This window comes from Melospiza melodia, chromosome 2 (assembly GCF_035770615.1).
Source record: "Melospiza melodia melodia isolate bMelMel2 chromosome 2, bMelMel2.pri, whole genome shotgun sequence".
NCBI classification, from domain to species: Eukaryota; Metazoa; Chordata; class Aves; order Passeriformes; family Passerellidae; genus Melospiza; species Melospiza melodia.
The window spans coordinates 125198771-125216354 of NC_086195.1; the positions used below are offsets into that span (position 1 = coordinate 125198771).

Here is a 17584-nt window from a genome sequence, read left to right on the forward strand (position 1 = left end):
TAAGTGGTGTGGCACAAACCACACTCCTGTGTTGTCCTGGGAGAGTGTTAGTTCACAGAATCATAAAATATCCTGAGTTGGAAGGGACTCACAAGGATCATCAAGTTCAGCTCCTGGCCCTGCGCAGGACAGCCCCAAGGTGCACACCACATGCTCGGGAGCTTTGTCCAAATGCTTCTTGAACTCTGTCATGCTGGTTCTGTGACTGCTTCCCTGGGGAGCCTATTCCAGTGCCCAGCCACTCTCTGGGTGAAGAAACTTTTCCTGATATCCAACCTACACCTCCCCTGGCACAGCTTCAGCCTATTGCCTCAGGTCCTGTCACTGGGCACCAGAGAGAAGAGATCAGTACCTGCCCCTGCGCTGCTCCTCATGAGGAGGTTGTAAATTGCTGTGAGGTCTCCTCATTTTCCAGGATGAAATAAGTTACCTCTGAAGCTCCTCACATGACTTCCCCTCAAGGCTCTTTACCATCCTCATGGTATTCTCTCTAAAAGCTTTATATGTTTCTCTAATAGCTTTATATGTTTCTTATATTGTGGGCCCAAAACTGCACACAGGACTTCAGGTGAGGCTGCACCAGTGCAGAGTAGAGCAGGAAGCTGATGTAAGCCAACCCACAAAGGTTAATGGCTGCAGACATAGCTTTGTTGCTAAATCCTGACCTTGTCTTTTATGCCAGAATAGACATGACCAGAGAGACCTCCCTCTCCACCACTCCCCCTTCCTGTCAGTGCCTTTTTCATCCTTCTAAATTGCAGTGCCCAGTCCTATCTGGCAGCATCCCTCAGGGCAGGCCTCCTGCATGCACACTTAGTTGCCCACTCTGGCTTTATGAAGCTTTGGAGACTAGATCAAAGGGCCTTTAGAAATTTGGCTTTATAAACTCTTGAGATGCTGTTTGACCTTAGTTCACTTTAGCTGTCCAGTTAAGCTATCAGATAATCAACCTGAAACTGCCTGAAGAACCAGATCCTACACAGTTATGCACTTTCAGTTTTTACTTACTCTTAGTCTCTGCATTGCAACTTCTTCTCATATTGGCTTGTCCCTGACTGAAAGGGATTTGTTATCATTTCATATCCCCAAAGACATTTTAATTCCTTATCCAGAAAATGAAAGATCAGTCTCAAAAGTGAAGTGTTGAGCACTTGCAAGGACTTTGTAGATATAAAATGATGTGACAAAAATAGCGGTCACCTGTGACAAGTAGAGGAAACTAAGGACAGAGTTGATGCAAGCAGATTTTCCAGATACCAAGTCTATAAGGCTGACCCCAAGTTTCTGGAAGAGGAATGTAGTCTTCTTAGCAGATATGAAATTATTTAACATTTTTCAATTTGGGAAAAATATTTCCCTTATGTTCAACTAAGAAAGCCCACTAAGTTGTACAGGTGTGAAATGTAATGATAACAACTGAGTGATGAAATGAAAACAGTGCAAGACATAGCAATAAAAAAATTGCACAAGATCAGAAGAGCCTGACTTGAATTCTTGGAATAAGTGTAGGATGCATTAAAAGGGAGCAACATTGGAATAGCAATCTAAAGGTTTGCATCAAAAAACAAAAACTTCTGTGACACTGATTTTCCTGAGTACTCTGTAAGACATCTCAGTTGATCCAAGAGCCACCAACACCAGCATTTCACAGATCATTTTCAGAATCAGCTATGAATTTTCAGTGTAACATGTTCCAGTTTGTTTCTTGGTAAGGATGCTTTAGTCTGGAATATTTTAGTTCCGTTCTTTCAAGATTTGTGCACAGAATGCATACTGTTAATCCATTTCCTCTCAATAAAGGCAAGGGGACTGTCTTCATCACAAATGAGCCACTGCTTCCCATGTTCCAGAAAGTGAATCTTGGCTCAGTGACCAGCAAGTGATTCACCAGAAACTTGGCCAGGGAGCAGAAACCTCTTTTTCTGGTCATGTGAACTCAGGCCACGAAGTTCTGTTTTAGGGCAGAAAATTCATGCTTAAAATCTCTCCAGCACCTTCTCCTTCATCATTAGAGCTCAATTTGAAAGGACAAAAACCTGGCAACTCAGTGATTAATATTTTAAAGCTGGCAAATTACCCAGCCAAAAGCATGAGCCCCAGCTGTCAAAACATAGAAAACTTAAGCTTTACAATAAAACAGATTTCTGTTATTTCTGACTGGCTAGGATTCTTTTGCTTAGATCAAGGGCAATAAGTCATTGATCAAAATTTCTTTTTCTTCTTCACATTTTTGATGTTAGGAAATGCTTTCAAACTCCCCACAGATATTTCAAGCGCTGACTTTGCTGCCAAGCAGTCTCCGAAAGCTATTCCTTTTTTCTCTCCTCTCCCCCCGCCTCTGCTTATCTGCCTCACAGTGCTGTCACAGGATTTCTCAAGTGTCCGCAGTGGATTTCTCTAACACTCTTTTGAGTGGTTCTGTGCTGCCTTAAGGGGAAGTGGATCCCGGGGAAGAGAAGCTGGAGAGTGCTTTAACTTCAAGAGGAAATTCAGTTTATCTGCTAACTGGAGATGAAGCTGTTTGGATGCCAAGGCACAGAATTCTCCTGGCACCTGTAGAGACCTAATTTTATAGCACAGAGGGCCCAGGAGCTTTTTCTAAATCCTTAGCACGGCTGGAGGAAGAAAGTAGAACTGACAAAAGAAAGAGCATGCAAGGGAGCACTGGAAGCAGAAGGCTGGAGGCGTATGTGTGCGCGAGTGTGTGTCTGCGTGTGAGCATCCCGGCACTGGCGTTCCCATGGCATTCCCCTGCCTGCAGAAGAAATCATGCAGGACCAGATGGCTGGATGGGGCCAGGCTGTGGGTGGGGATGGCAAGTACGTCCTTGGATTAGTCGGGTGAAATGTAAGCGCTCTTGTGCTATCAGTGAGAGACACTGACACATTCCGCCTGTTGCGGGATCCTAGGGGCCAATCCCCACCCCAGAGCACACAGTTCTGCAGCTGAGCATCCCCTCATGCCTTCTGCTCTCTCCCTGCCCTGTTCCTGAAGAACTTTTTCATCTCTCATTCCCTCATGGCATCAAGGTCCCAGTCACCATGCATGGCTTAAGAAGCCCAGAGCGTGAATGACCTTCCTGTCCCCGTAGTTCTCCTTTCTGCCTGAAGCAGTAACACACAGAACTGGCATGAGCTGACGCTACCCCACCACTCCTAGGAAGGAGGACATGCAGAATGAAACCATTCCAGCAGAAAAACAGAGTAGGAAGCTGGATGCCTTGAAAACAATGAAACAACTTGCAGTGTGTCAGAGTTGGTAGCATCTTGGCATCCTGCACATTCAGGACTCATTTGTTTTCTTCAGTGGTTTTCCAACTGTGAATTCACAAGCCAATAAGTCTTAAACCACCAAGAGGCAACAGAGATTACTTTCTGAGCTACAAGAAATTTAATTTTAACTGCCAATGCTTTTTTTTTTTAATGGAGACAAAGCCTGAACTTTCCTGTGAAAATTGTCTCTAATCAACTTTTCAGTGCCAATGTTTCTGTTTCCTAGGTGGGTTAAAATATCTACAGTCAATGCAGAAATCTTTCAGCAAGCTCTACTAGAAGAATTACGTAAACTGAAGGAAATTGCAGTTTCTGACAAAACATCAATACTGTAGGAATAGCATGTTGAAACAGTTAACAAATATCTGTGGCATGTTTCTATTTTTGTTACGTAACTCAAGGGCATAACCAAGTTATAGCAAAGGGATATTTATCATATTTTGTACACTTTTATTTATTATTCATATTGCAGAAGCAGCTTAAAAATGTACAACGCCTCAGCCTTTCTTTTGCCAAATGGTAAAGCCACTTTCAGTTGAAAAAAATAACAACCCAGACTGACTCTAATGTCTCAAGCACCTAGTAATTCTCTTCAGACCAAGTGAAGACATGGAAGTCTCTGAAGGACTGAAAAAAAAATGTTACTATTTTGCCCTCTGGGGAAAAGATCAGTCTCAGGAATTCAAAAAGCACACCATGCAAAAGTCACTTTTCTGACACTACATCTGCAGGCTGCCTGTAATCAATTAATATAGTGTGTCAAGCAGTCAACCTTCTAAAAAGCAATTTATTATAAAGGCAGAACTCAACCTGTTGCTTCACCTTTTTTTGCATATATTTTGTTTGGTTCCTATTTACTGACATGCTTCTGTAAGTTAATACTGCAGAAGCTGTAATACTAACCTTCAATCTCAGATCACTGTGTTCAGCAGACTAGAAGCAGATTGGCATTGGGCTTCATCACCAGATGCCTTAGGGAGAGAAGAAGTAATTTAATGCAAGTCCATGGCCAACTTATTTTGCAGTAAAGTAGATTTCCTGTGCTGTAGTTTTTTGTCCCAATTCATGATCAGTCCAGAACTAGTATATTTTTTAATGGATCTAGGTGGCTTTTTTTATGATTTCAGAGATCTCTTTTCCCTCCTGTACAACGTCATGTTATTTTTCATATCTTTAGTTTTGAGACAGAAGAGGGAGGAGGTCAGGCAGGCAGATCCTATCAACACAATGGTGCCTGCTGTGGCAAGGGAAATCAATCAGCTAGGCTTGACCAGGACATAGAAGAGGAAAGTGATTTTCCAGCTTTTAAAATTTTTCTGGACAGGATTTATATCCAAGCCAGATACTCCTGGTTGGCAGACTTAGAGTGAGCCTGGCTGAGAGATACAACTGGCCAGCAGAGACAGTGGCACAGGAGGGGTACTAAGGATGGTGGCCCCGAAGCCTGGAATGGATTTCCATTTATCAGCCGTGAGGAAGTCGGGTAGATGCTGACTTCCCACCACAGATGTCTAACTTTTCTTGAAATTGTTCCACTAAGACAGTTCTGCAACTTCCCTGAACAATCCATTCCTGTCCTTTCATGCTCCTCAGGTCAGAAAATTATTGTCCCTCACAAATCTTTCATGGTTATAATTCAATCTTACTTCTTCATGTCTTGTTCCAGATGGAACTACCGATCAGCTTTCCTTTGACAGCCTTTCCCATGTTAGAGAACTAATAATGTGTTTGGTCCTTCAGAATTCTCTTTGTTCAACCTCACTGAGCCAAGTTCTTTGCCTTTCTTCACAGTAATGTTTTCTAGACCTCTGATTACACTTTCATCTCTCCTCTGGGCAGTCTGCAGCTTGCTGGAGTCTTAAGATAGGGTAGTGGAGTAGTGTCCCAGAGTGGAGTTGTGCCGAGTTCTTGTTAGTGCAAATGAGGGTGGAATAAGCACTTTCCATTACTTATATATAAGTTGTTTACAGATAAAGCTTGTCTTTTTCACAAGAGCATCTTGACTCACTCCCAGTTTGTGATCCAGTGTAACTTCCATGTCCCTTGGCAGAGCTGTTGGCTGGCCAGTCACTCCTCATATTGCAGTGTGCATTTGGTTTCTCATTCCCAGCAATTGCATATCATGCTTGTCTTTGCAGATCTCATTATGGTGATTTTGGATGATTTCTCAATTTTAGGAAAATTGTTTTGAATTCTTAAACTTTTAATCTTGCTGTTGTGGATTAACCCTGTCAGGCAGCTTAGACAGCGACTCACTCACTCACTCACTCACTCACTCACTCACTCACTCACTCAGTCACTCACTCACTCACTCACTCACTCACTCACTCACTCACTCACTCACTCACTCACTCACTCACTCACTCACTCACTCACTCCCTGCCACAGTGGTAATGGGGAAAGAATCAGTAAAAGTGAGAAAACTCATGGTATGAGATAAAGACACTTCAATAGGTAAAGCAAAAACTACCTCACAAGCAAAGCACAATAGGGAATTCGCTCACCATTTCCCACTAACAGGCAGGTCTTCATCTCTGTTACAGTGATGGGGACTTGGGATGACAAAGACCATCACCTTGAATGTGCCCCACTTCCTACCTCTTCCCCAGGCTTCCAGTTGCTGAGCGTGATGCCACAGGGTCTGGGGTATCCCTTTGGTCACCTAGGGTCAGCTGTCCTGGCTGTGTCCCTGGCTGCACCCCCAGCCCCCTTGCTGGTGGGGTGGGTGAGAGGCAGAAAAGGCCTTAACAATGTGCAAGGGTGCTTGCTAACTAAAACAGGGCATTATTACTGTTGTGTGGTCACAAATCCAACATACAGCACCATACAAGCTACTATGAAGAAAATTAACTCTGTCCCAGGTAAAACCAGGACACTGCTTGGGGACTCAATCAGCTCAGGGCTCACTGCTGGTTTTAGAATACACTCACATAGCAAGTAATTAATGGAAAGATTGACTAGCACTAGGACTGAGACAAGCCCTAATGGTACCTACTTGAAATGTCCTCATGGTTTGACAGAAAATCATTAACTGGAAAACATTGCAAAACAACTGGTAGCATCTGGTTATCTGTGGCTGGAGTTCTGAAGCAGCATGAATACTGCTGAGTTAAAAAGAGGGAGACTGGAAGGGGGTCCTCAAACAAACACATTGCTGTTCTCGCATGAGGAAGAGTGCAAGATATTCATCATATTACCTACTGCTCTGGGAAGATTGTCAGATACAGCAAAGTAATCATAGTACAGGACCTTGAATAGAAGTCATGATTGTTTAACTGATGGGCTACTAATTCTGTTATCTTTATAGACAGGGACATTCCAATCAACCAGGATCAAACTGAGGATGGGACAATTATAAGTTAATGTTTACCCTCTCTGTTTTGCTAAAATGAAAATCAGAAAGCCTGCCACTCTGTCGATCAACCCCTGCAGTTTTGCACCATTATCTGACTTGTGTAAAGGGTGTTTCATCTTCATCTGTGGTAGGCAGGCTCAGAGATGGAATGACAAAGCTGTCATTTCTGCTCCAGGGCAGTAGTGATTTTATCTTTATATAGTTTCCATCATTTTCAGATATGAGATATATTTGCCCAACATCATCACAGAAATATTTTTAACTTACGTGTTAAAATTGACCATTTCTTTCCATTTGTTGGCAGGATTTACCATTTATTTCAGGTCACACTGGCCTCTTCTGCATCAGTCAACTAGCTGGCAGAGTGAAGAGGAATATGCTGTATATGTGCTGTCATTGGTAATTATTTCTGCAGTAGTTGCAAATGAAAACACCAACCAGATGTCACTGCCTTATTGCATAGCACAATCCAGACATGCAACAAATTCGTGTTCAGAGAGCACTTGAGGTTACAGATGTGAGTCTGTGTGCAGCCTGTGTGAGATGCTTCTCACTGATATTACCCTGCTGTCAGCTCTGGTATAAAGCATATCCTCACACATCTTGGGCTACCCAGATCAGTTTAAGCCTGACATTTAAGCTAACATGTTTTGTCTCACCGTTGGGATAGAATGAGGCAATGGAGAACATTGGCTTGGGTAGCACACATGACAAGTGGTAATTAGTTAAATCAGTGTAACTCGGTTGCATTTCATTCATGGTTGCATCTGCAGGTCATGTGGCAGGGAAAAAGAAGAGGGCTAAACAGACAAAGGAAGGGAAGGTAAATGGAGGGACAGGATAACAAAGTAAAACCAGGATTAGTACAAAAGTGAAAAAAAGCTGCAGTGCTGTTGACTCCCTTCCCTGCTTATGCCCTAGTTATTCCCTTTGGTTACTTCTGTTTCTCCTTGCTGATTCTTCTTGCTCTGCACTTTAATTTAACAGAGAGAAATTTTATATTACTAGAGACCTGTCTTTAGTATAGAATATTTTAAGCAAAGGAAGGGAGGGTGTATTTTTTAAGCAGAAAAAATATGAAACTAGGAAAAAATATGAAATATTAGTTTTTGATGAAGAGAGGATGCTCTTATGACATGTGCTGCCAAGACTTGAGAAAGCAAGCTTTTTTGTCATGGCAAAGTTCTCTAGTAATTAAAACCCAAGTGTTGTGGCATTTGGAAAGTGACAGTTTCTTGGTGACTTTACCAAAGAACTTGTCATTTACAATTCATTCCTCTGGTCATTCCTCTGACACTGACAGCCACTTTCTTTTCAATACTTTAAAATTATTCTGGGTTTCTTTCTTCATTTTTTTAAAGAGTGTACTTGATCAATTGATCTTCATGCGAGAAAACTACTTCAGCCATCTTAGTGTGTCCTGGGAGTAATTCACAGGGCTGCTTGGAAATCCAGTAAGAGTGAAAATGCCTGTCTGTAACACAGCTGACAGGGGAGGTTACAGAAACCTCAGCTGCTTTGCCTGCAAAGCTTATGCACTTCAGTAATTGATCACAAATCAGTATGCAGTTCTAAGAGACATCCCAGCAGGGCCTGTGATGCCCATGGAAAAATAGCACCTGTGATCCCTGTGTGCTCAGGGGCTGGGCTTCTCTTACATCCAGAACAGAAGATATCAGCTTGAGTTAGTAGCATTGCTTTGTTTCAGATATGCTGTCATGATGGTAGGAGGGAGAAGGGACAAGGCCTGATGTTTTTAATGCATGAAATAAATCAGAAATGTTTGGGGAATGCTCAGATTTGATGCTGTGATAACTGCCAAAACTAGAGGCCAGCCTTCAGAAAGAGAAAAATTTTCATGCTTGTGGCTTTGATGGTGTCAGGGACCTGCTTCTGAAATTTCAGACCATCTGAGTCAGGGCCCCTCTCATTCCTGTCCCTCGCTCAGTCCAGGCTGCCCAAGCAGCAGTGCAAAGCCCAGGTAATTTTCAGAAATATAGGCAAGAGGAGCTTCTGCTTTGATCCCCTCTAGGCCACAGTCCATGCAAGTGTGATGTATTCTGTTAGTCTCAGCTGACTCCTGTGTCTCCAGCTAAATGCATCTTTTAGGAACTGTTTAATCCTTGGAAGTAATTATTTCACCATAATGAGTATACACACAAATTCTGACAATTTTTCACTGTCTATTGACAAACCTTTTTCTTCCAATGAGGAATTGATTTTGAGAGGAGAATATAGCTCCTGTGATACCTGATTTTTCCACAAGCAGTCTTCCCTCTGAGTGCAAGCCAGCCCAGTACTGTGTGGTTTCTTGGAAGTGCTGAAATTACAGCCTGAGGTGGCACAGCTGCTGGAACAAGATCAACGAAGCAGGAATAGATACATCAGGGATAAAGCACAAGATGGCCTCCACTAATCCAAACCATTTACCCTCATGTTTCTGCTTTCCATAAAAGTACAAGTGTCACTTGCCTGTCATTTAACAAGATTACAAAGGAAGGCCAAGCAATTTTAGCTGTTTGCTTCTGAAACAAAATCTGTCCCTCATGAATGGGTAGAGCCAGAGCCAGCTATGTGTAAGACTAAAGTGTGTTGAAGCACATTGTGACTTCTGTCATTGATTTTCTCTCATTCAGGTGTTCTGTGAGTAAGGGTGCTCTGGCTTACTGCAAAATCTGAGTGTTGCTCCCAATGCTTCCCAGGATCAATAAATCGTTTTCACTTCCTTATGTGAGACAAGGAGCAGCAAGCTAACCAGTCAGTCTAAACCATCTTATTTAGAAACATTAATTTTAAGTAGTTCATCTAGCAGTTAATTTAATTGTGCATCTTTTTCTCATTTCAGAATCCTGTGCTGTAGTCAAGCTGTGATGGATTATCCTCTAATTTGAATAAATCAGCCTAAAGTTTCACAACAATGCTCATGGTCTGTCCAGCTGTTTTTCTCCAATTCTCTAGAAAGTACAGTTAGTCTACCACAGTTGATTTGTATTAAAACAAAGGTGTAACATTTTTAGGCTTCAGATTAGGTTAGGTCCTCAAGACACAGTGCATCCTAGTGCAGGAGACCCCCATGGTAGCTGCAGGGGAGCCCTTGGCATGTGCAAAGGCGGTGCAGTGCCAGGTTAGGAAGCAAACTGGTATCCAAGAAGGAATAGGGCCTTGTCAGCCCTGTCACCAGGACTTCTGTGCCTCCTTGGTGCAGTGTGAGTGTAGCAGCCCTGGATATGAGGTTTGCACAGCAGAGATGGAGCTGAGGAATCCAAATTGCAGTTGCAGGGCTGTGAAAGTGCTCTGGGACTGTGGTTCCCAACGCTCTGTGTCTCTTCCTTGGCTGACACTGCATCCTGATGGCTGCCTTTTGCCCTCTCTCAGACCCTTGCTACTGAGGAAGTCCCTGAACAGCTGATTTCCCAAAGCTGAGAGGGCACAGGGGAGGGCTCATTCCTGGTTTTGTCCTGTTTCCTAAGCTTTTGCCAAAATACCTAAATTTTTTAGCATAGCAATAATTCTGAGAACATTACTGTTTTTGTGGTCTCTTTATAGCAAGGTGGAGTTACCCTGTGTGTGCTTTAAGTACTATTTCATTTACCTGTTGGGATTTACTGAAGCAGAGTTTGAATTCATACCACTTTTTAATAGTCCTTGCTAGGTCTGTTCTCCATTAATTTGTCTAATCCCCTTTGAACCTCTTCATACTTTTGGCTTCCACAATACTGTGTGCATGAAGTCTCTATTTAATTATGTGTTATGTGGAAAAGTGCTTCCTATTTTTTTTTTTTCATTTCAACCATTTGCCTGATAATCTCATTTAGGTTCCCCCTAATTCCTGTACTGTGGGAAAAAATCAATCCATTTCCCAAGTACCATCTCCACAGGAAGGGGTTTTGTAGGTCAGTATTTCCTGTCAGTTTTCTGCTTTCCAAGAAAGTATACACTTAAAGCCTCTCTGTGTGGGCAGTGTGGTGGGCAGGAGACTGGAGCAGAGAGGGGAGATCTCCATGCTTTGAGGTGAATTTCCCTTACTTGTTGTAGGATAATTGAAGTCCAGTAGATTGCTGAGCAAAGAAAGAAGCTGAGTGTTAAATGTACAAGGATATCAGGCCTACTCCTTTATTTTGTGCACCCAAGAGGTTGCTCACGCTTCAAAGGAAGAGGTGGACTAAAATGAGGACTAAAACACATCCATCTGACCTTAGATGAGAGAGTGGCTGATTGGAAGTGAGTGAAAAGGTCACACAGTCTTCTTGAGAGCCATGGTTTCATCACTTCTCTGCTGGTGTTCTTGCATTTCAGTTTATTGGTGCACAATTTTGGGTTACCTCATCACAGCAGTAGTTTCAACTCCCTGTGCTGTGTTCCAGCTGTTCCCACGACAAAGTAGCACTAAAACTGCTACAGTATCAGTGGAGCAGGTGATCTCATTCACTCTTAACCCTGTCAGTCTCTTTTACCTTCTACCTCTTCTGAATTCAGCCGGAATTCAGCTTCCTCCAGGAAGCTTAACGATAGCTGAGGCTCTCTGCTTCCTCTTCAGTTGGTTTTGGTTTTTTTTTTCCTTTGAGCTAGCCTTTGACTTTGTTCCAATGTTTGAAAGATCTAATATTCTATCTAAATTTAATATTGAAATATATTTTTAGATTCCTTCTTTATCTGTTTTTGTAGTCTCTAGAGCCTTGCATCCACCTCAGTTCAACAAAAGCACATGATGAAGTACCTATGTGCTTTGCTGTATTGGGACCTGAAATCTAATTCCTTATTCTCAGTTTTATTTTCAAAACATTTAAAATTCCTAGACAGGTCTAGCAAGACATTTTAATTATTTCCCCCTGTTTTTAATAGTATCTATCTTCAAATTAATAATACATAAATAAAATATTTTGTGCACATCTGTATGCATGTTACTGTCACTGGAATTTAAAAGCTAAAGATACTATTATCATAAAATCCTTTTTGTTTCTTGGCATGTAACATGTATAGTGAGATTATAATAGACTTGTGGCCAGGAGCAGTTGTCTCCATTAAAAACGAAATCTTTGGCAAGTATTTCCATATAATATATGATACCAGACTAGTCTTTCCCTAAAATCAGAGGAAATTGTGTAGTAAGTAATTGCTGTTGTCTTGTTCAATGTCTCATGAGAAATAGTGGCAAATTGCACATGATAAATACATATCCAAAGATATTTCAGGCCTGAAGCTTCCCTTTGAGATGATATTGGTTTGGGGATTTTGTCAGGGCTTTTTGAATGATTATCAAAATCCCAAGTCAAATAATTTTACAGATTTAAAAAACCCAGATAGTTTTTCCTCAGAGACATAATCCAAAATATGACCTGCTGTTTCAATGCAAGCATCAATCACCAGAAGCCACGTTGGAATCAAAATAAAAATGCACTGTTCTCCAGCCACTAACTTACATTTACTCAAACAGGCACTGACCAAGTTAAACAAGCAATAAAAGTGGTGTTTTGGGGGTACTGACTGATAGATAAGTTCCTGATTTGTGAGGGCTTTTGAGCCCTCATAGGGCTCAGGACAGCATTTAAGCAGTTTTGTTTCTTTTTTCTTCATTTTAAATGAAACCTCTTCTTCTCCCTCTGGCTGTCTTATCTATTGATGTAACTGGTGTTGCATGAGAAATTACCTCATTTCAGTGACCAGAGACAGCTTTTCTAAAAGCTGCAGTAAGGTTTCCTCATTTGTTTAATGAACCTGGATAGGCAGAAAATTAAGTATCAGGAGCTGCAGAGGAAGAAAACTAAACCAGAATGTTCTGTGTATTGGGTGGCTTAAAAAATATATCTGTATTAATATAGCCAGTACTTGTAATTGGTATTTAGATTATGGCATGATTATTGCTTTGCAGACAGGGGACTCTCTTATCACTCAGTCATCAATGAAGTAGCTGCATTCTGTGCTCATCTCATCTCTGAAGCTGAAAGAAGAGCTAGTTATTATCTTCAAGTGAGTTATTAATGAGGGGAAAAATCATCCCCAATTACTGTGAAGCAAAATATTTCAACATTTACATATCTCAAACTTTAATTTTGATCTAATCCTTTGTGAGTTCTTAAGCTCAGACAGTATTCACTTTCCCAAACATTCTCACACTGGCATATTGAGAGGAACTTACACCTGTCCAGGTGCTGGCTTCCCTAAGGGTATGCTTCAGGGTCACAGAAGTGCTGCCCATCCCATCCTTGTGCTGCTAGAGACTGATATCCTCTGAGATTCCTTCATGCTACCCCATAGGAACAGAGCCTCCACTGTCAGCTGTGCCAGAGAAAAAATCCTGAGTTGTCTATACTGTCTGTGTTCCCAGTCAGGTTTTTTTTTTTTAACTAGAAACAGCCTGGAATTTATTTGTAAGGGCTAATTTTGTTCTTTTGCTTTCCTTTGAATCCTTTTGAAATTATTGGTTTGGAAGTTTGGACTCTGAATGTCCTAGAATAAAATCTGGGCAACACAAAGGTGATGATTTAAATTCATATAAGCATGTGGGCAGTAACCAGGAGAAGGGAGAAGTGCTGTCCACACTGTGAATCCATCTATCAACACAGATGTGAAGGTCTGACCTTGGCAGATTCAGGGGGTAGGGATGTCAAACACAGTTTGCAGTCAATTGGAAATGTAGCTACTAGACAAAGAAAACTCAGTAATTACACAGCTGTTTCAGTAGATTACAGATTTCCTAGAAAACAATAAAACAACCATCTGTGAATGGAAAAAAAAGCAAACTATTTTTTTAAATTCAAAAACATTTCTGTAAGTCATCAGATATCTCCCCTGTAAACTTCTTATCTCTATTCAAAAGTGACACAGTCTGTAACCAATTGGTGTAGATTTCTCTACAGCATTTATGCCCATTAATGCTTCATTGATTTACAGTGAAACTGCGAAGGACTGTCTTGAATAGACATATAAATATTAATTTCTAGTGAAGGATGGCTGCTATTACACTAAATATTAAATGAATTCATAATACTTGGACATTTGCAATAAATCACTGCTGGGACTGCATACTAACATCCCATTCCCTTTTTTTTTTAATATTAAAGCCATGGAAAAGAGCAGGTTGCTCCCAAAGAAATGTAGAGCTTTGTAACACTAGAATCATGAACAAATTCCCTCAGCACAAGGAGGAGTTTCAACTTAGTCCCAAATTACAGACAGAGAGAGGCATGTCGTGGTGCCTCTCTCCTGAATTGACTGACTGTCAGACTCATCTGCTTTTCAATGTGTAGATGGGTGTGAGTGTATGCACCTCCTTCATTCCAAATATTTCTGCTTCTTTGCCTTAAATGGTCTAAGTTGCACAAGATTTTTCTAATGAAAATTTGCCAAGGTATTTAAATTAGAAGCAAAAATGAGAAAAGCTGCTACCACATAGGAATATTAATTGTTTGTTATACAGGGCTTTAATTCACATAGTTACTTTGCATTTGCAAGACTGCCAATTAAAGAGGCTCAAAGTGCTCACTGCTGCACAATAGTCGTTTCTCCAGAGCCCCACAATGGCTGTTGTTTTCTGCCACTGACCTTTGGGCACCTTCAAATGCATATTGACACAGGATGCTGGGATCATTAGAGATATTGTTTCAGTGTGCCACAGGGACAGAAGAGTTTTGCAATTTCATGAAGAGCTTTAAAATTTTATATAATGGTGACAGCAACAGTATTTCTTAATTAGACAGTGAGAGAAAAACTGCAGCGTTTTTCTGGTGGTTCAGGTGAATTCCTGAATGCACTTTCCATTCAGTCCCTTCCCATCAGAAAAAGAAGATATTTATCAGGGGCATTTGGTCTGCTTTTCTATTGTTTCCAGGGGAATTGATTTAATTTTTTTGACCTGGTGGTGCCATATGGCCAGCCTCCCTTAGCTTCCATGGATTCTGCCTGGGTGAACATCTTGACAGGAGGATCCTTTCATCCTGTAAGTGCAAAACACTCCTTTAAAACATGACCAGTGGTATGCAGGAGACCAGGATCCGGATGCACAGATCACCCTAGGACAGCAGTTCAGACTCTGCTCTTCAAAAATCAGTGGACTTTGGCTCTGTGACAACAACTGTCTTCATTTTATGTCTTCTGTGTCTTGGCATCTAAGGTATTTCTGTTTTCTTACCAGTCCATGACAGTTAAGGAGTGCTGACAAGAACTTTGGAAGCAGAGATACCAGACATTCCAAGTACATTTACTGTAGTAAATCCTAGCATCTTTTAAAATCTTATATTTAGTTTATTGTAGCCTTTCTATTCTTTAAAGCTGCTTTGAGAAATTACTTCAGCAGTCAGAACATAAAAGAGCATAATTTTAAACCTTGCATGGGACATTTTGTCTACAGAGAATAAATAAATTACTGGCTTGTATTTCCAGCAAGTGTTCCTACTTGAATATATAGAGAGAGTTTCTGTTACATAAGTCTTGCTGTTTCTGGGTTTGATTTTATCCCCTGGGATCCTATTATTGAACAAATTATCAAGTACAGCTGAACTTCACAGCCCTGAGACTCTGAAGATTGTTTGGGTAATGGCTTACACTTCTGACAAAAGAGGAAGAAATCTAATAGACCTTTGCAAAGTTTCTTGTATCATTTTTTAAAAATGGAAAAATTTACTGCACAGCATTGCTGGTTTGCAACTGTAACCTAACATTGTGGAGCATGTGCCAGAGGATGGCCAATTTCTACATATGAACCTCTAGCCAAAAAACTTTCAAGATGAAGGACATAGTGTTTGCTATTTGTGTGGGCTTGAGGTAAATGTGCTGCAGGATTTCTTACACTGTTGTGAAATCAAAAAGGTCAGATGTGTTTCCTGAGGAACACAGGCTAAATTTTTTTCTTCCCATTAATTGAAAGGGTGCTATTATCATCTTTTCATTTCTCTGTGTCAGAAATCCTTGTAGAACTTTGAAACCTCCCATGCACTGCCACTGCAATTGCCAATTGTGAATTTTGTGGTCTATCGTCAAACATCAAGGTGATACCTTTACCTTAGCACATGAGGGGCAGTGACCCCCTTCTGGGAGGGAGACACGAATAGTTATTGCTGTGTGATGCAGGATGTGAAGGGTAGCATGTTCTGGAAAGAGTTGTTAAACTAGATTGTCATGCCTCCATTCTCCCTACTGTAAATCTGCATCAGGTAGTAAAAGAGGAAGTAATGATAAATGCTTCTCTTGCACTGGGCTGGGATGTGAAATCTCTCCTCAGCCCATGGTGCTTCCCAGCAGAGGTTTTTAGCCATGGGTCCTGATTTCCTACTTGTGGGATGTATCTCTATTGAGGGACAGGAGTCTCCTTGAAGAGAGAGGGCAGCACTCTGCTTTGCTGTCTTCTCTGCATGAGAAGTTTGTGTCTTTGCTGTACTGGTGTAGCTGCACTCTTTGTTTGAAAAAGCACATGATCACTGCCTGGATAGATTTGAAAATGGGGCTAATCTTTGCAGTATGTTTGGTCTTTACTGAATTAGTTGAAGCCCTTTTCAATGGGGTGGGATTTTCATAGGATCTTTATTATAGAAAGTTCAAGTTCTACCTGGATCTGCCTCTATGGCAATTTTGAGAGATTTCCTGCCTTACACATTGAGGTTTTCTAAAATGAAAACGAAGAGACTGGGTGTGTTTGCTCACTGCCCATGTTTTGTTTGGTTCCTTTGCAGAAGGAGAAGAAGAGTGGGCTGTTGAAACTTCTAGCAGGAGCATCCACAAAAAAGAAGTCCCGCTCCCCACCATCCGTGTCCCCCACCCACGACCCCCAGACAGCCATTGAAGGAGTTCTGCAAGGGGCAGTGGGGCCTGAGCTGTCCTCCCTCTCCAGTCACGGCAGAGCTGGCTCATGCCCCATCGAGAGTGAGATGCAAGGAGCCATGGGGCTGGAGCCTCTGCACAGAAAAACAGGCTCCTTGGATTTGAATTTTTCCATCCCTTCACCTGCCAGGCCTCCCCTCTCTTCCATGGCAGCTATTCGGCCAGAGCCCAAGCCTTTGCCCCGGGAAAGGTAAGTTGTGTTTCTCCTGAGGTTGCCTGCATCCACAGGGAGCAGTTGGAGGAGGAATGAAAGTTTAATTTGTTCAAGAGTTGTTGCAGTTTTGGTGTTCTGTGGATTGACTGTACATGGCTCAGCTGTCTTTTAGGAAGACAAGGCTTACATGCATGTGCCCATTGAAAATCACTTGGTACACCATGCAGGTTTAAAGTGTTGAAGAGCACCTGTTCATGACACTCCACAGCTCTGGTCTAAATGTGGAGGACAGCATGCTTTCTCAGCCCAGGTGGTGCAAATACTGTTGGCAAATGCCACATTTAAAGTGGGATCCCAGTATTTTAACTTAAGGAATAAGTTAAAGGAATTGGCATATTATGTCCCATCTGGACATATCCTGTTCTGCAATACCAAAGACTGTTTCAAATTCTTCTTGTTTAGAATACATACAGATACAGCCATCTTTAGTGACCTGTTACCAAAAATGTAGCTTGTTTCTAGAGAGGGATGAACCAGTGATTCTGGAGTTCATTACAGCAGCCTGGTCTCCACCTTGGTATACCTCAGATTCACTGACTTCACAAACCTGAAAAAAGAAGAATAGGAATACCAAAATACAAAAGCTGGTGAAGAGAGAGATAACTGACCAGAAAAGAGCTGGGGGTTGCAGAAAAGAGATAGATTTCCATGTGCAGAGTCACACTGGCTTCAGGTAGATGTTTTCTACAAGACTGCAGCTTGAGGACTGGGAAGGGAATAAATAATACACAGATACAGTGCTGTTGAAAAGCTTTCCAGTCAGAAGGTGATTGAGAAAAACATATTTTTACAAAAGCATTGAGGAATTTTCAAAAAGCTGTTGAGGGAACACTCTTCAGTTGGTATTTAAAACAATTTTGAAATAACATTAAAATCACAGAAGTTGGAAAGAAATTCGTTTTGTCTGAGTGTATGAAGGAGGCTGAAGGG

At 41.5% G+C, this 17584-nt stretch overlaps 1 protein-coding gene across 1 annotated transcript in view; it reads left to right on the plus strand.

Moving 5' to 3' along the window:
- SH3RF3 (SH3 domain containing ring finger 3) overlaps positions 1-17584 on the plus strand; it is a 245316-nt gene that overhangs the window by 215763 nt on the left and 11969 nt on the right. Inside the window, exon 9 of the mRNA XM_063149876.1 lies at positions 16293-16630. Coding sequence (XP_063005946.1) covers positions 16293-16630 — 338 coding nt within the window. The remainder of the gene's footprint in view (positions 1-16292; positions 16631-17584) is intronic.